Below are 19,633 nucleotides of genomic sequence, written 5' to 3' on the forward strand. Positions count from 1 at the left end.
AGGGAACAAGGAAGGAAAGAAGGAAGGAAATGATAAGAAATCTGTCAACCTACGTTTTTGAGTTATGGGGATTACTTTAATTTCTATCTCAAGGCATGCTGTATGCAACTTTGCCGAGGAGGAAGACAAGGCTTACCCTGTAACACTGATTACTTGGGTGTTAAAAATTAAAGTGTTAGGAGACATGCCAATTAATTATCTTAAATCCCAATAGTATCCTCCTGGATTTTTCTTTAAATAAGGAAGAATTTTATCTGCCTCAAGAAAGGACGAACAAATCATTCTCTGAAAGAGTCTAATAATCTTATTATCTCTTTATCTCCTCAGAATCTAATAATACCACCAAAATTTAGAGAAAGAAATACAGTAATAAAAGAAAATGGAGACAAATCCTAGGATAAACACTCAGATGGAGAAGTAATGAAGGAAGTCAGAATTTGTCGGGATTTGTCCCCGTGGTATCATCTGTATTATTGAATTCACATTTAAAGCAGTTATATGTATTAATTATAAATAATATATAATAAGAAGAAATACATTTTTTTGAGTATCTATTCTGTGCTGGACACTAATCCCAGCTTTGGGCTATTGTGAAGGAACAAAGCCGACAAAGTCTGCACTTTCACAGAGCTCACATTTGAGTGGCAGAGAGTCAAAAGGACATGTAACCAAAGAGACACATAAGACGATGTCAGGCGGTGGCAGAAAGTGTACTGAGGAGATACAAAGTAATGAAGATTACTAGTTTATTTATTTTTTAAAGATTTTATTTATTTAAGAGAGAGCAAGAGAGAAAGAGCACGAGCAGGGGGGAGGGGCAGAGGGAGAGGGAGAAGCAGACTCCCCAATGAGCCTGATGCAGGACTTGATCCCAGGACCCTGGGATCATGACCTAAGCTGAAGGTCAATGCTTAACAGACTGAGCCACCCAGCTGCCCTGAAACACACTAGTTTAGATGGGTAGTCAGGGAAGGCTTCTTCCAAGAGATAAAGAAAGTTTAAACAAACCCTTGAAGGAGACACGAGAACTGGCACACTCCATAAATGGGAGAAGAGAAACCAAGGCAGAGAAAATCAGAATGTGTAAAAGCCACAACGTAGAGAATGTGCCTTTTGTCCTGGGAACAGCAGCAGAGATGTGTGGCTGGAGGCCAGTGAGCTGGGACAGAATAAGAGTAAATTACACAGGAATCTAAGGCCTTATCGCCAAGGCCTTACAGGTGAGCGAAGGATTCTAGATTTTATTCCAAGTGAATTGGGAGGTCCCAGAGGGACTTTGAGGAGGGGAATAACATGATCCAATGTTTTTTTTTTTTTTTAAGATTTATTTATTTATTTGAGAAAGAGAGCAGGAGAGAGAGAGAGAGAGAGAAAGAATGGGGGTTGGGGCAGAAGGAGAGAGAATTTTAAGCAGATTCCCCACTGAGTGAGGAGGCTGACTCGGGGCTCCATCCCAGGACCCTAAGATTATGACCTGGGCCGAAATGAAGAGTCAGATGTCCAACCGACTGAGCCATCCAGGTGCCCCAATATGATCCAATTTTTAAAAAAATATCACTCTGGCCATAGACAGCCCCAACAAATCTAGAAATGACAAGCCTATCACCAGTCCATAGGACTGCTTATATATCCCATCAGGATCAAAATTCTTATTTATAATAAAAATGCAAATGAAATAGTCCCTTTAGTGCTACATCAATTTTTAGAAAAAGAAAATCAAATACTATTTTCCTATGCTGACATATATCAATCTGTCTTCAACAACTCATTGGGCTACTTTTAACTTACGTCTAAATTGTATCGATTTTTCATTTTAAGTCTTCCTTACATTTGAACATTTTTTTCCAAAAATCTAAAATTTCAGTGTGAGCTGATTGACACACAGTACCTTATCTTCATGTGGCTGGTCTGCTCTGGGGCAGTTTCTCACCAAATTAACCGATTCGTGAATTCATCCATTAGTTAACCCGTGCACAAGGGGGTACATTTTTAGGTGCCAGTGATCCCTCTCAGAAAACACTGCTGCTTTTCTCTGTCTCTTTTCCAGATTAGATCTGGTAGCTCACACAGTTGTAAGAAGTCCTTTAAGACTTACTGGATAAGTAGAATTAGTAGCCTTTCAATTGCAATAATAAAGACCTTGAATATTTTATATATATATGTTGTGAGAGATACACAGGCTTCTTCTAAGAGTGTCAAAGGAAGGGACGATTCCACGCCACCTTCAGTGAGCCACGTACAGCCCATCACTTTGAAGGTGACACAGGGAATGCTAAACTCATGGATCCCAAGGTTAATCTGTGGAACCTAATCTGGTTCCACGTTTGGAGGCAAAGAAGCAAATAGAGCTGTTGGGGCCCAAAGTAGCCAATGCGAGTAACTTCATCCCACTTACTCATCCAGTTTCTGACATTTAAGAAGCTCTGTTGACTGGTGAGGTCAAACATTAATAAGAAACCCATGGCATCTCTGAAAAATGCAGTGGTGAGGCTCCGGAATCTGCCAAGAAAGCACAGTGGATAGTTCTGGAAGTTAGCCCACAAACATATTATGATGACAGTACACACAACACTTTTCCCTTTGAAATGTGAAATCCCCATGGCATCCCTTAGGGATTCTCCTGCAGAAAGAGAGTGGGCAGAAAGATTGCTGAAGGATCGGGGAAGGGCATCTGGTTGTAGACATTTCTTAGGACCACATCCTGGCTTTATGGCCTATGGCAATTATGCACACGGAGTTTGTAACCTTCAGTCACATGCTGGCTTACACAGCCCCTTGGCTTCTCTCTCTTGTTGGCTCGCAGATATCTTGTGGTCCACAATTAAACTGGACGCCAGTTTCAAATGGGGACTTTAACTTATACTTTTCGATCTCCCTTGTCTGTGTCTAGAAGAAAGCTTGGCACTCGGTAAATGAGCCCGTGATTATGTGCAGAAAACCACAACTTCTTAGCAACTAAAACTAGGTTCTTCTCACACTGGTGAGAAGACTGTTTTATAAACACTGTGGGGGTAAAGCTGAATTTCAGTCTGGCATCATGTTTCATGAGGAAAAGGGAAAAACATTGAAGAAAGGAGGAAGAAGAAGATGATTAGGGGAAGCAAGACAAGGTCAAAGAGACGTACTAGTTGGAGACAGAAAGCAAGAATGCTTATCTCTAATGGAGGATATTGAAGAATATACTCTGTCATGTGCTATGTAAAGACTTCCTCTCCTCTGCTCCAACCTCCTCCACCCCACACTCTTCAGTAAAATTGAAGGTGTGCTGAGATCCACTTCAAAGGCAGGATTGGGCAAACCAGAGACCACACAGAGGGACTAGAGAAGGTTTGGGTTATACGGATACAGAAGTGAATTTGGAAATGGGTTTTTAGAAAGGCACATAACTTTGAAATACTATCACTTCGTATCCTAAATGTCCTCCTAGGACATTTTAGCCTATTTGTGGGTTCTTTGGTTTCCTTGGAGTTCTATTCTCAACCCTTTCCCACTCTACATACATTCACTGAATAATCTCATCTACTTCTCTGGGCTCAATTGTCACCTATAGGTTGAATCCCAAATGAATAGGTGTAGATTTGTCCTGTCCTTCATGCTGTGTGCCCAACTACAGTGTGTTTCCAGCTGGAGGGAACTGGGGCACCTCTCACTTCAGGAGTCTAACCCCAACCTGGCCCCTCCTCCTGATCTCTTCTTCTATCAATGCATCACCATCTTTGGGGTGACCATGGCTTCTTTGTCCTTCACCTACTGTATACAATCACCAACTATCTCCTGACCATTTCATTTCTGTCCATCTACTCTAGTTTCGAGTCTATCCTCTTTCATCTGAATAACTTCAACAGTCTTCTTCATAGGCTTCCTGTCTCCAGTTTTGTTCAGGACCTTACCCTTCATGGATCCCTTCCTGCTNNCTATAGAAATTCTCTGCTAAAAACATCTAACTGATGATGCACTGCTCTTAAGATAATGACTGAACTCTTCAATACACTGTCAGGCTCTGCATGAACTGATCCTTGCTCATCTAGCCGGCTTCATCTCCTGACTATCCACAGGCATGCTGATCTTCTTTTAGTTCTTAGAAAGTTCACTCTCTCCCCTGGGCTCTCACACATGCTGTTCTTTCTGGGGGTAACCTGGCCCTAATGCCTCTTCTACCTCCTACCTCTTGAGCCAGTCATACATTGTGTATGAGTGTGTATATATATATATATATAAAACAGTCTCAGAGGAAATAGCACTTTCCCAAGCAGCCTTCCTAACACCCACATTTGGGTTATAGGCTCCTCCTGGTGCACCTGCCCATCATCTTTAGTTTTCCTGACACTGTCCTAAGGCTGTATTGCAATTGTTCGTTATCTGTTCAAATTCCACCCTAGACTTGTGAGCTCCAACAGGAAAGGAGTTATGTTTCTAATTTGTTATCCATTATATTTTCATGGTCCTGAACATAGTATCTGATCACAAAATGTCAAATTAAGAGACAAAAATAAAAGAAAGAGAATAGCAGAGGATATACAATTATTAAAGATTTCAATGACTTCAGTAGAGAACGATTCTTTTAATACCCGAGCAAAGAGAATAGATATTTTAATGACTATTCCCAAGTTTGATTTCTTTGGTAAGACATTAATCATGATAATTATGAAATACCAAAAATTTTACTCAATTTTTTCTTGTGGAATTGTTCCTACCGTTTGCTGGAAACTCGCAGAGATTTTAGTGCTTTTATCAAAGTTTTCTTTCTCTTTGCGGAGTAGCTATATTCCCAAAATTGTCTCCTACTCAACTACAATAGTGTAGCTAAGACAACTGCTCTCTGTTCTCTCCCAAAGAGAGAGAGAGACAGAAAGAAAGAGAGTGTACGTGTGTCTGTGTGTGTTGTGTGTGTGTCTCATTTCAGGACAAGACTGTAGCCATGGCCCCCTCTCACTGCCCATAGCACGTGACAAAGTTATTTTTTTATGTTAATGGTCTTTTTGTTGGGGGGAAAAAAGGCTAGCATTTACAACTTGGAACGGACATAAATTGTAATTTCTCGAACAACAATGCTCATGGTCGTGCTCAAGTCCACGGCCACAGCCTACTCTGCTGGCTCCAATGCATGGCTCAGAAGGTTTTAAAAACGGAGTCCAAAGATGTTGCCTTGGTAAAGGTTTCTAAAAATTTGTGTTAACGGTGACATCCTGACACCCATGTCACTGCAGTACAATGCACACAATGCTAAACCAACACACGCAACCTGCCACCAGGACGAGTGTCATCGTCACCATGGGTGGGGGCCACGCAAATGCGAGAGGGCCATCCTGCTAAGTGGGGCTACGTTATTTTTAAGACATTCCTGTGTGGATCTCACTGAGGTAAAACTTTCTGCATCCCCAGCAACATGGATAGGACATTCTTGTTCTAGAACAGGCTCCTATCCTGGACCATCCTGCCCAACACCCTTGTTATCCCCATTCTTCCCAAGGTGACTCCAGGGGAAAGATTTCTAGCTTTACTCAGCAATCTCATGCTGTCCAGTGAGTCAGCAGGGTGGGGAGAGCTGGGACCACATTAAAAAAAAAAAAAAAAACAGATCCCAGAGTCACAGTATTACTTTCTCCCTCACTGGGAACTAAGGCTGTGCCCTGTATCCTTGAGGTTTACATAAGGGGTACAATTTTTAGCTTGTTCCCATGATACCACTTTTATCAATAACCATAATCTTATACGGGTTATACGGCCAGATATTTTTAAGCACCGGGCTGAGGTATGAGACACTGTTTACCTTGCTGCGTGGCTACACCTTATATAAATACACAACGCAAAACTCTCAAGGGGTGAATAACCGCCATATTACTAAGACTGTGCCTAGTTTTCCCCACTTCCCTCAGAGAGCAGCCGTCTTAGGGGGGCAGAGGAGAGAAGCCTACCATCGTGCTAGGCTGACATATCATGTGTGAGGACATATGGGAACCACATTTTCTCATATTACTTCTTCAAAAATGAATTAAATTGGTCTATAAAACATACATCTTTGTGACAACAAAACTGACATATGAACAGAAATTCTTGTGAGGAATGACTTCAGAAGAACGAGCAGTGTTGAAGAATGTGTGTAAATGGAATTCACAGTCAAAAGAGCTAACGGAGAGGGCCCGGCACCTCTCCTGGCGTTTACACTCACTGAAAGCGAGAACACTTTGGACGCATTTCAAAAACTAAAGTGTTTACAAGCATAAACATTCTAAGACATGTGATGCAGAATTTGGAGGTATGTGCCTTCTAAACATCTCTGACGATCTCCTGCCAATTTTTATTTAATCTGATATTGAAAAGCTCCACTAGCTTGTGGTCTTTAGTGCTTTGAAGACTTCGATCTCAAAGAAACATATTTTCATCAAATAATGGAACAGCACCTCCAGCCCTAAGCAAACAACACTCCTGTCGACTGACCTTCTCTTGCCTTGGACATTATACCTGAGAAGATGTTAGAAAACCAAGCATGGCCTCTGCCCCTATAATGCTGACAATTTTGTTGGGTGTAAGAAGGCCACAGGTGAATCAAAGGACCACAGTTAGAGATAAAAAAACAAAGATTTGCCTTCTTACAAGGTGGTATATAACCAATCGAGTAACTTAAGGGACGGTGGGAGAGGTGTAGGAGTTCACAGAAAGAGGGAGTTTGTTTCAGATGGGCATTTAGAAAGGCCTCACAGAGGAGGTGGTCCATGACCTAGGCTTGGTAAAAGGAGAGGATCAAGGAAGGTGGAGAGGGAGGAAAACATTCTAGCCAGAGAGCAATGGTATGCCCCAAATCTTAGAAAACTAAGCCTGTCAAGAGGCATAGGACAGACAGTGTGTGCAGAAGAATGGAAATAAATGGGAAAGGTCTTACTACCCTTTCTTCAACTCCCTCTCCAGGTTGCACTTGTAATCATGTTAATTTCCCACTTGAATTAAATTCTAGAGGGTTTGTTTTTTTTCTTATTAGAAAGTACAAAGACTACATCAAAAACTAAGGATGTATGGTATGGTGACTAACATAACATAATGAAAAATTATTATTTAAAAAAAAAAGAAAGGAAAAGAAAGTACAAAGACAACACAGAACAAGGGTCTCCAGAGATCGCTAAAGATCTGATTTTTGAAATCCGTACCAAATCCACAATGGTAGTTATGGTTTATTAACTATAAATAATTTATTTTTATTTCTTGACATAAATGTCTATTTTGGAACCAGGAAGAGAGTTGTACAACATTTGCTTTCAAGTCCACGTACAACATTCACTTTAAAAGAAATTTTTCTCAGCTGTTTGTAGCTAGAAACGAAGTAATTTACTATTACCGCTCTTGGCCGGCGGTGTCCCAAAGCTGAAGATGCACTTTAAATGCTTTCCCTGATGATCCATTTGGTCCCTGGGTATTATAAACCTAAAAGATACAATTTTCATCAGTTGATATTACTTTGGATTTTGTCGACATTCAAATTCTCTGGGTTCCCTCAGCATGTTTTTTCTCAATTACTATAATCAAAGTTCATAGTGCAGAATAAATATTTGCTCTGTTTTTTTCCAGAAGTATCACATATACTCTCACTTTTAAATGTCAAGTACAAGTATGATTTTCAACACAATTTAGGCATACTGCAAACTTAAATTAGACACCTTCTGTCATTTCCTCACGGAGACAGCAAACATTAGATTAGGACCCAAGTTCTAGGTTCGAATATCAACCCTTCATTTCACTTCTTTGAATCTTATTTTCTTACAGCAAACTGAGACCCATGATCTCTTCTTACTTTACAGAATTACTGCAAACTTAAATGATGTAACAGATGTGAACGCACCTTTAAAATGCTAAAATGCTTTCCTAATACCTCAATATCTTTTACTGTGCCTTGGACTTCCAAAGTGACCTACCCACGAAATACGCACAGAATTTCTCAGTAAGTTTACACAAGATTTTTCAAAACTTCCTTTACTTGCCATTTTTTCCAAAGGCTCTTTTTCTTAATGTTTAAATTTTCAAAACTATGGCCTTTCGGCTTCTTATTTAAGCAAAGCCTAACAACTTTAATACTTCATTGGCTCCCCTAAGTCTGGTTTAGTAGAGATGTTTAAAGTTTAGCATAAGTATGGTTTAGTAAAAATGTTTCAAGGGACAACTTCACAAGGACTTACCTACCTAGGTCACTGGAGGCATTTGGGAGGGGTGAGGTCACAGGAAAACCCTGGAGAGGTTGGAAGCAAGGTTGCTAAGACTACAGTAAAATGTATTGACCTTCAGATAAGGTACAGGATGTATGGAACCAGGACTGAACTTCTCAGTCGCTATTTCCTTTTCTCTCCCCCACCCCCAAGTCTCGAGCAAAGAGTAGATTTGTGACATCAACTGGAAGCCACAGCCTTGTTGGCAATCAAGAATACCTTGGGTGGCAGGAAATCTGGCTCAGCTTATGTGTCTATGCTCCACGTCTCACATGTCACAATATCCTTATTCCTGTCATTAGCGTCTAGCATAGGAGGAGAAAGCAGTTGTAATTCTCACTTAAACTCCCTTATCTTGGAAAATAGCATGGACTGGTCTCACATTCTGTTCATAATAAGCTAGTGATTGATAGCTGAGTCTACACATAAATAAAAATGCAGCAAGCTCTTACAAAGCACATGTTCCAGCTATTTGCCAATCATTCTTTTAACTTCTCTCTGAAGGGTTGAGAAATGAACACTAGTTCTTATTGAGAAACTTAACTCAGATCAAGAGTTAAGGGTTTTGCAACCCGGATCATTCAAGTTTTGAAAGATTCCTAGAGAATTCATAGAAAACACGCTATATAAACCTGTAAATTATTTCTTTGTCTAATATGCTTTTGGAGACAGTTGATAGTGCCTCTCGACGTTTTTCTTAGCAAAATATTATTTATAGTTGACAACATTAAGAGTATTCTAAATTGAATTAAAGTGACAGGTTATGAATTTCCTGTGATAAAAGACACCTTGCAATGCAATAGACATAGCTTCTTAATTCTATTTTATTTTGGGAGGGAAGGAGAAATCAGCAACAAGGTTAACATAACAGTATGGTTAAAAACTCACCACACGTTTTTCCCGAAAGTCTATTCCTACTGTCGTAATAAACTTGGGATTGAACTTATTGTCTGTGTATCGATAAAGAAATGTCGTCTTCCCCACCCCCGAATCTCCAAGGGCCAGGAGTTTGATCAGATAATCATAGTCCCCATCGGTCATAGTGATGGTCTTGGTGGGCCTGTATAGGAGAGGAAGAATAGTAGGTTATGATAAAAATCGGTTTCCCTTTCCCTTCCTTCAAAACACAACAAAAATTTACTTTTCAAGGTTAAAATAGTTGAATACTTTTATTCTGTCCAATTCTGAATTAACGTGTTCAGGGCAGCTGCATGAGTAAGGGCACCTCTATTATTTCACTCAGTACAAATCTTTTTACATCATGTCAATTAATAGGGGAAAAAAGCTATCTGGTACCCACCACAGCCATCCACAGCAGTAGAACTTAAAGAACCACAGCCTTTGGTTTTAAACCAGTGCCCTTTGGGGACAGCAGTATGGTGCCAGGAAGAGAAGGAGGTCACAGAAAACAGAAAATCCTGCCCCAAAAGATGCAGGGAGGCTAGGGAGAGATTGCAATTACTTATGGGTAGTGGAAGAGAAAAGCCTAGGGAAACATTTTGCATCTAATCATGCACAGTGAGCTTTCTATTATGTGCATGCAAAATATTCCTTTTTTAATTTAAAAAATTTAACAACTGAGATGACAACCTTTAAAAACATTGATTTGAAATCATTTCAAAAGCAGTGTCTAAAAATCTTCTGTTTTGAAATACCAAAGCCTCTGTTCTCCAATGGCAAATCTGTTGTATTTGGCAAACCTGCTGAATATTTTCCAGACCTTGAAAAAGGAGAAAAAGCTAGTAAGAGGCATGACTATGGTAATTCTGCTAGTATTTCTCCTGCCTGAAAGAATGCCATTTGCCATTTTTCCCCATTGTCTGGACCTCCTTTGCCCCAGTCTTAATTTCTTCTGTTGTTACAATGACTATGGGTGATGCCATGGGCTGATGCCAAGAACACCTGCACTGGTGACCCCTTTGAATTACACTATCACCTACTGAATACTTAATAAGGTTTCCACTCCTGAGGTCAGCAAAATGATTTGCCATTTGATAAAACTTTCTGATTCATGAGTTGTAGAAACAGGTTTATGATAGCCCCACGTAGAGGAAGGCCTATAAAGAAGTGCCTAGAAAAGTATCTCTCCTATTATATGAAAGGGCAGAATATTTTTCCACCTTTATAAATCCAGAAAACATCGTACTTCTCATTCTGGGGCGATTAAAATTAAATTTCAACAAGTTATCCCATAGACATATCTAAAAATTGCTACACAATTCCAATCATGTTCTCCCTGTACGAAAATGATGCATGTGGTCATCACTGCAAACAAAACTTTATTTTTTAGGGGCGCCTGGGTGGCTCAGTCGTTAAGCGTCTGCCTTCGGCTCAGGGCGTGATCCCGGCGCTCTGGGATCGAGCCCCACATCAGGCCCCTCCGCTGGGAGCCTGCTTCTTCCTCTCCCACTCCCCCTGCTTGTGTTCCCTCTCTCGCTGGCTGTCTCTATCTCTGTCAAATGAATAAATAAAATCTTTAAAAAAAGATTTATTTTTTACATAGTCACTTTAGTTAGTGATCAAAACTAAAAGGTTTCATGTCTTTAGATAAATAATGATGAAGATGATAATTGGGTACTTAGCAAATCAGTATCATTACATCATTTGGAAGATTGGCAAATTTTTTAATTAGAATTTTCTAAAATTTGAACCATCCTGCTGCTAAATCCAGTTAAATACATTATGGATGTATGTTTCTTTAATTAATGAAGTGTTTTGAGTTAAAGTGTTTTGAGAGCTGCCAATACATACTTCTATGCTAAAGCTCTCCTCCCCTGTAATAGGCTTTCTTCACTGAGTAGGACTCTCATGGTGAATGTTTGCAGACAATGTTCTCTCTTTTATTGCTGTTGCTTTTGTTTAGTAGCTATACATTGCTCAGGAAGAAGTGCTTAGCTTCCGTCAACAACCAGCCTTCCTCAATAAAAAGATGCAGATATCTCAAGCATTGACCTGAAATTCTTCTTGGAAAATGTCTTCAGTGACTGACTACCTAGCAGTGACTAGTTCCAAGTTCAGATGTTTTTAAATATCTTACCAGGACATTATAGTTAAGATGTTGCTGTTCCTAGTCTTTGAGCCAAATGGATTGCTAGAGGAGATTGCTATCAAAGTAGTATCATTTCCCCCAACTTGGGTCTATCTGGGTTACCATCGCTCGACTTTCTTTTCTCTTTGCTTCCCAAACTTTCTCATGTGCAATTCCTCTGAAGGGTGATAAAGTCTGTCATTTCACTAGTAGAATTGGATGAAACTGCTAATTCTCTTGGGAAAGAAGGATTAAATTTATTCTGAGATATAAGTGACCAAAGCTAAATCCTTCCCTGAGCACAAATCTTGATTGGGGGAGGAACTTAAAGGTACTAGCTGCCTAAATACAAGATAAAGGTAGAGGATAGTATGGCCCCCTAGCCTAGAAAAATGAAAATACTAGAGTCAAGAGGATATATGAACATACTTTAAATTTTTGCTTAAAGTTAACTATGTTTTTTTGCAATATTCCTTGTGATGGAGTTAAGAAAAGCTAAGTCTTGAGCAAATCTACTTAAATATCTTCAATATATAGTATCAGGTCCAAAAATGAAAATTTTTTAAATGTAATTTATAATCTAGTTTCTGATAAGGCACGCATGCAGTTAAAACTTAAAGATGCAAAACAGCAACAACAACAACATAGTTTTATAAGAGAGGGGAGCATGATTGACGAGTCAAATAGTTGTGCTTTTAGTTCCAACTAAACAGTAATCTTCACGGGCCGCAGTGGTCTGAGAAGATTTTGTAGAGGAAGACGAATTTGTATTTAATCTTATAACAAAGGGAGGAATTACCTATGTGGAAAGAAGATACAGACCGCTGCATGGAATATGACTTCCCACTTGTAGAATGAGACTATCACCACTTGCCAGCCACATGACCTACCAGGTATTCCTGATCTGCAATTTGTTCTCTGTTGTTGGTACATAAACTTGCCTGGGCCAATACTGACTTGCCTCCCAGTCAGGCTCTAATCCAGAGTGAATAATTGGCTAGCCATGGATCAATCTCACTGTGGCCCACACTGGCTCTTTTCTATAAGTGAAGGGCTGTGGATACTTTGCGGCATTGAAATTCCACCCAAAATGAATGCAAAGCTTGGCACTATAGAAAACTTTTATTTAGTGTCTCCAGGAGACTAGTTAAAGAAATTGACAAAGTAAACTTGGCATGAGATCATTTGCCTTTTAAGTTTCTTTTGAAAATGTATTTTCTCATTTTTGTATCACTACTCATATATAGTTACTTAGTTTGGTTCCGCTTTTATTACCATGTGATTTTCCGAGTCCTAAAATCATATGACCTCGATATTCTATCCTTGGCCCAGCAAATATGACACCGCAAAGAAAAATAAAAGCCTTGGTAAAGTTTCCTTTTCCAAGAACTGAGCTAAAAAAAATGATCTGGGAAGGATCAAAAAGCTGACAAGTTTAGCAGTATTTATTCCTGCACAATGATTGATGGTCTTGTCAGTTCTTCCTTCTATGGATCTAAAAGTAAAGAAAAAGCCAGAAGATTGCTGTACTTCAGGAAATATGTCTGACTGTCCCCCATTATCACTGTGTCACAAGCTAAACCACAAGAGCCAGAAGGTCTTTTAGATACCGAAACTGAGGCATTGCCCTCCGAACCCTTCATGGGAAGGTAAGGGACTGGGAAGAGTAGCAAAAAGAATTCAAAACACTTGTAGGCTCTGCTTAATGAACAGTCGCAAAGGTAGAAGGAAATCTAAATAACCCTGTGGTCTAGTCCTCAGTTTACAGATGAGAAGTCACATGCACAGAAGTTATGTGATTTGTGGGAATGACAGTTTCTAACAACGACAACAAAAAATCCAAGACTGTTGTTTGTCATAATTTGAAATGAAAAGTGGGTTAGATAGGTAGAAAGTAGAAATATTTTCATTCTATGGGGGAAGGGAATTTTCTCTGGTTATTGACAGGAATACGATTTTCATAGTTAGACTATCTCAAATGAGGCTGCCCATAGTTTCTTTCTCTCTCTTCCCCACTGCTATGCCTCATTCTTGTTCAACATAAATTCCATCTGCTCAGAAACTTAATATCCTTTGTCCAGTGCTGGACCCACAGAGTCCAGTACAGTGGTAGGCGTGTGTTAGGGAATCAGTACGTATGTGTCGAGCGTCAGAGCCATGCAAATGTCATAATTAATGAAATTAATCTTTGAGCAGTTAGTGGAAGTGGTGTCCCTCCAAGTTCAGGACTTATATTTGTCTTCCTTCCTCAATTGTGAAGTGAATATTTAGATTAAATGATCACTGAGGGACCTTCTGGGTCTGGCTCCCTGAGCTCCTTTTTCTATTTCTATAAAAACCTCAAAATAGACTATTTATATCTTCAGAGAAGCAGTTTCAAATAACCTAGGAAAAGAGAAAGCACAGAGGGATTGTAATTTTTGGAAGAGAGATCTGTATTGGCAAAAAGCACATAAACTTGTCAGTTGAATAGATGAAGGCTCAGAACTGGGCTTCTCCACGTAAGCACCCATTCACCCGTCTAACACATACTCACTGGCACCTCGTAAGCTGCGTGATATTCTGTATGACTCTGAGGATACGCTCTGTTTTCTCTAGAGGGGAGCTTAACAAATGCTACAGATATGTATGGATGAATACTATACAGGTGGACTTACCCATGTGAACTTAAGATGGTCTTTGCTAGTTCTCCAAGTAATAATCTTTAAAACGCCATGACAAGCTAGGACCCTGTGACTTGAACGTATTAAATTAATAAAAACCAAGTTCATATTATTTTTTAAAAAGATTTTATTTATTTATTTATTTATTTATTTATTTATTTCAGAGGGACAGAGAGATGGAGAGAAAGAGCATGAGCGGGGGAGGGACAGAGGGACAAGCAGACTCCCTGCTGAGCATGAAGCCAGACACAGGGCTTGATCCCAGGTCCCTGAGATCATGACCTGAGTCGAAGTCAGACGCTTAGCCAACGGAGCCACCCAAAGGCCTCAAAACCAACTTAATATTCTTAAGGTACTTCGGAAAGCTTAAAATAGTAGACAAAGTATCAGTGATATTACTCTGTAGGTACTTTAAGTAAAATAAAGCTGTCAAGCATAAAATGGACAGATGCTTAATATTTCCTCAGTTATCCTTATTTGACTGGTTTGTATTGGTCCAGACACTGGGTACATCTTGAGATCTGGAGTTCTCACAGCAAACTGGCATTGAGTGATCGCTTGAGGGTGGTTCTCATGGACTGACCTGGGAATTCTGCTTCCCATAACCACATTCGTGTCCTACAGGAACCAGGGCACATGGGTGGTGTAGTTGGTTATGTGTCCGACTCTTGATTTTGGCTCAGGTCATGATCTCAGGGTTATGAGACTGGGTCCTGCATCAGACTTCACACTTAGCAGGGAGTCTGCTTGAGATTCTCTCTCTCCCTCCCGCTCTGCCCCTACCCCCCACTCTCTGTCTCTAAAAATAAATAAATCTTCTAAAAAATAAATAAATTATGGATGGTACTCCAGGGATTCTCTGTAAGGGAGGGAAGGAGGGAGGTAATTTTTAAAAAATCTTTGTATTCGATAGCAGTTTGTTCTGTTAGGAAGGTTTTAATTTTCATTTTGATTCTTCTTAAAGGCTATTTATAATTAATGGATGTGAACCTATATGGAACATTTAAACCCAATTATAAGTATAAATCACTATCAACTCAAACAACATTTACTTAAGCTGACAATGGTCAATGTGTCTCTTGCAACAATCAAATCTATTTTAAAAGATAAAAGTATCCATTTTGCTTCATTCTATGATCAAGGGATCTAATGGAATAGACATAAAACAAAGAAGTTATTGAACTCTGAAGTTCAGTTTACTTGCCCTGAAAATAAGGGGTAAAAACTCTGACACAAGCCATCTTTCAATTGATTTATCTCCATAGATATATTATTCTCACACATTTTTTATTATTCTCGCATATCAAATTCCTAAGCCAATGAATAATTTTGTCTAAATATTTTTTTCTCAAAAGTAACATTTTCTTCCATTGGCTTAATTTTGTGGCAACTTTTGAAACAATGTGAGGGGCTTTTTTCCCCCCTTTTTTTTCTTTATTACAAGACATTTCAAACATCTACACAGCTTGAGGGAAGAGTAATACACTCCCGTGTATCAATCAGCCAGCTTCCAAATGAGCAATACTCCTACGTCTATACCCAAAAGAAATGCAAACATATATCCACACAAAAACTTGTGCACAGATGCTCCTAACAGTCCCCAAAAGGGAAACAATGCAAATATCCATTAATGGATGAATGGATGAGCGAAATGTGGCATGGCCATGCAATGGAATATTATTCAGCCATAAAAAGGATAAGGTAGGGTCAGATGCTACAACATGGATGAACCTTGATGACAGGCTAAGTGGAAGAAGCCAGATGTGAAAGGCCACAGATTTTATAATTCCATATACATGTAATGCCCACAATAGGCAAACTCATGGAGACAGACTATAAGTTAGCATTTGCCAGGGGAAGCAGAGAGGAGGAATGCGGAGTGACTGCTAATGGGGAAGATGCTTTTTGGGAGGGATGACGAAACTACCCTGGATTTAGATAATACTGGGGGCACATTTTTTGTGAATGTACTATAAACCACTGAACTGTATACTTTCAAAGGGTCGATTTTATGATAATATGAATTATGCTCAGTGGAGTTATTTTAAAAGTCCAAGGAAGGAAGAATAACATATTCTATTTTAAAAATATTTTTGAAAATTACCCAGCTCCACAGCTGGGTATTAATTAATACTTGTTTACAATGAAGTCAATTACTAGTAAGAATCATGTGTGTTCAGATAATAATACCCTCCTGAACCACCATGGAAAGGACCTGTAGGATATATTCTATGAGCCTTATTCTCACATTTACAGTAATTTCTTTTTTATAAAAATATTTCATATGGGGCGCCTGGGTGGCTCAGTCAAAGCATCTGACTCTTGATTTTGGCTCAGGTCATGGAGATGGAGCCCCACGTCAGGCTCTGTGCTCAGCACATGGAGTCTGCTTGAGATTCTCTCTCCCTCTCCCTCTCCCTCTTGTGTGCAACTCCCCCCCCCCAAAATAAATAAATAAATAAATAATAAATAATCTTTTTTAAAAATTCCTTATTTGACAGGGTCCTGATCATTCTACTAAGCAAAAGTGCTCCCAAATCAGGAATAATTGAAAATCACTGAGAAACAGCAGGGCCCACTGGCCGCCAGGAGCCTGTGTAACAGCACTGGAACAGAACTGGGGTGTGCGTGTCAGCCAGTGGGTCCCAACGCTGGCTGATCATCAGTATTCCCTGGGAAGTTTACAAGTATAAACTCTAAGACGTCTCCAGAAGGGCTGAACCGGGATCTCTGCAGGCAGGTCCTGGAACTTAGAGTTTATGATTCCACTAAATTACGACAGTAGCGCCCCCAGATTTGGGAACTGCTTTCCCCCCTCCTTTTATCACCTTGAGCCACGTCTACAGGAAGCTCTTCCAGAAGGTTGAGACTCTTTCACCCCCTTCAGCAACTCGTTCTAGAGTAGAAAAAATCCACTGGTCAAGAAAAGAGTCGGTTTATCTGATTTGATCTTGTTACAGTTGAGAGCAATTTCCTCTTGCTGATCGCCATCAGCCAAGCTTGGCACACAGCTACCGGATTCCTTCTGCTGCTGACACGCGCTATTACGATGCCCTTAACGTGCTTTCCCAGCTACAGATCGTTTTGTTCCCTCACATATTCTAAACTTTGTTTCTCTGCAAATTAAGAGTAGTCCTCAAAACATTAGTTACTCACTCGAAACACACATACCACATGCACTGAAGACGTCGCATAAATGTTTGCATTAAAGTAAGCGTTAAGAATTTTTTGAAAGATTTAGTATTTGACTTGGAAAGGTTTTATGCTTGTCTTCATAAATGAGCCACATGATTTACTTTTCATTAGAGAGCCTACTTTAAAAAAAAAATGCTTTTGTAGGTCCTTCCACCCAGGACTTTAAAGGGAGCAAGAAAAATCGGTGTAAATTCCTTGCAACTCAGCAAAGCCTTATACGGAAAGACGTCTATCTTTTCCGGAACTGAAAACACCTTTGAGGTGATCCAACACATTAGAAAGTGAACACGCAGACGAGGACACCCTCCCTGAAGCCAGTCAGCAAGACCAGAAAATGGGTTTTCCTCACTTAGTGATTCTCAAACTTGGCTGTTTTTAAAACTCCCTAATGCCCAGGCCACACCCTAAATCACGTAAATCTGACTCCTGACAGCGAGACAAAAGCATTGAATATTCCAACCTACAGTCAAGCTTGAAAACAACCACGTTGATCTTTAAAGATTTTATTCACTTGAGGGAGAGAGAAAGTGTGTGCACATGGGTGCATGCGAGTGGGGGATGGGGGAGGGACAGAGGGAGAGAGAAAAATCTTAAGCAGACTCCCTGCTGAGAGCCTGCCTGACTCCATCTCACAACCCTGAGATCACAGCCTGAGCCGAAACCAAGAGTCAGACGCTTAATGGACGGTGCCACCCAGGCACCCCAAGAACCAACACTACCTTTTAGCACAGAGACTCCTCACTGCTAGTGAACATGCTTTCTAATTTCAACAGCAAAAGTAACTCCTAGCTTCATACCATAGCTAACAGGAGAGCAGAGTGGACCACATTCATGAAGACATATCGTTTCCTAAGACAGCGGCTGGCTGGGAAGATGGCTCATTTCCTACGGCAGGTGCCTGCCCCAATGGGCCCACCGGCATCAGCCACGGGAGCTGCTTTCCCTCATCATGACAAGGGCATGCATCCTCTGTAACGCCAATCCAAATCTTTTTTTCTGTAGAGTTATGTGACATATGGAAAACATTGAGTGTATATATGTAAATTGAAGCTTCAACTCTTAATGTTTCCACATAGAAGAAGGATATGAGTTTAAGCTAAAGAGATGAGCATTTAATAAGATGTTTTCCTAAGTTTTCAGACATTGGCCTAATAATCTTGCAAAATCGTGATAATTTTCCAGCTGGCTGCTGCTTTGAGGAAATCCTGCCAAACTTCTACTCTTTGCTTCATTATCTGAGAAAGGGCATACTAATCAAAATATCTGCGCATAAATTCTGCATCTCTCAAATGTGCGGAAGCCAAGTTAGATAGCATCTATGGGCTCACATATCTATGGGGAAAAAAATGAGTTCCATATTGTTACAATTTTCTCACTTAAACCTAATTCTAGGTAACTCATAGAGCCATATAATCCCCAAAATAAAAAAGATTAAAAAATTCATGACCTCTTTGGGAAAAGAATGTTGACTGGTTGTTGTTTTAGCTGATATTTAATAGGAAGCATTTTATGAGCTTAATAAATGCTGAAAAAGAGAGATTATAACTACAAAGAATGGAATCAGTCCAAAGAAAGTGCTTATTTATCTTAAGGGTTCTTTCTATATTATGTAGACACTTTTGTTAATTGATATTTCTAGATTAAAATTTTATTTCTGCAGTATGTATAAGGCTGAGTAGAAAACACAGAATGCTATTCAAGTGGTTCTTAACCCTTAGGTGATTGGAGAGAAAATAAATAAATGTTGTTTCTTCATCTGATAAGTTATTTGAAATGAGCTCTATACCAGAAAATCTATGGCTCTAAATCTAAAAGGTATTCAGAGGAGAGTGAAAAACTCATAAGGCCCCAAAACATTTTCCAAAGAAGGCGTACAGACGGCTACCAGACACCTGAAAAGATGCTCAACATCACTCATCATCAGGGAAACACAAATCAAAACTACAATGAGATATCACCTCACACCTGTCAGAATGGCTAAAATCAACAACACAGGAAACAACAAGTGTTGGTGAGTATGTGGGAAAAGGGGAGCCCTTACACTGTTGGTGGGAATGCAAACTGGTGCAGCCACTCAAGAAAACAATATGCAGTTTCCTCAAAAAGTTAAAAATAAAACTACCCTACGATCCAGTAATTGCACTACTAGGTATTTACCCAAAGTATACAAAAATACAGATTCGAAGGGATACATGCACCTCCATGTTTATAGCAGCATTATCAACAACAGCCAAATGATAGAAAGAGCCCTATATATATATATAATGGAATATTATATATTCCATAAAAAAAGAATGAAATCTTGCCATTTGCAACAAAGTGGATGGAGCTAGAGAGTATAATGCTAAGCAAAATAAGTGAGTCAAAGACAAATACCATATGATTTCACTCATATGTGGACTATAAGAAACAAAACAAGGGGGAACATGGGGGGGGAGGAGAGGCAAACCAGGAAACAGACTCTTAACTCTAGAGAACAAACTGATGGTTACTGCAGGAGAGGTGGGCAGGGGAATGGATGAAATAGGTGATGGGGATTAAGGAGGGCACTTGTG

The 19,633-nt window shown here is 39.7% G+C and overlaps 1 protein-coding gene across 1 annotated transcript in view; it reads right to left on the minus strand.

Annotated features, from left to right (window-relative positions):
- The window catches only part of RAB27B (RAB27B, member RAS oncogene family), a 60,204-nt gene that overhangs the window by 8,046 nt on the left and 32,525 nt on the right, over positions 1-19,633 (minus strand). Inside the window, exons 2-4 of the mRNA XM_008692361.2 lie at positions 9,081-9,252; positions 7,331-7,416; positions 2,396-2,499 (exon numbers count right to left, since the gene is read on the minus strand). Of these exons, the coding sequence (XP_008690583.1) occupies positions 2,396-2,499; positions 7,331-7,416; positions 9,081-9,233 (343 nt within the window). The 5' untranslated portion in view covers positions 9,234-9,252. The remainder of the gene's footprint in view (positions 1-2,395; positions 2,500-7,330; positions 7,417-9,080; positions 9,253-19,633) is intronic.

The sequence above is a fragment of the Ursus maritimus genome, unplaced genomic scaffold (genome assembly GCF_017311325.1).
Source record: "Ursus maritimus isolate PB19 unplaced genomic scaffold, ASM1731132v1 scaffold_18, whole genome shotgun sequence".
NCBI lineage: Eukaryota > Metazoa > Chordata > Mammalia > Carnivora > Ursidae > Ursus > Ursus maritimus.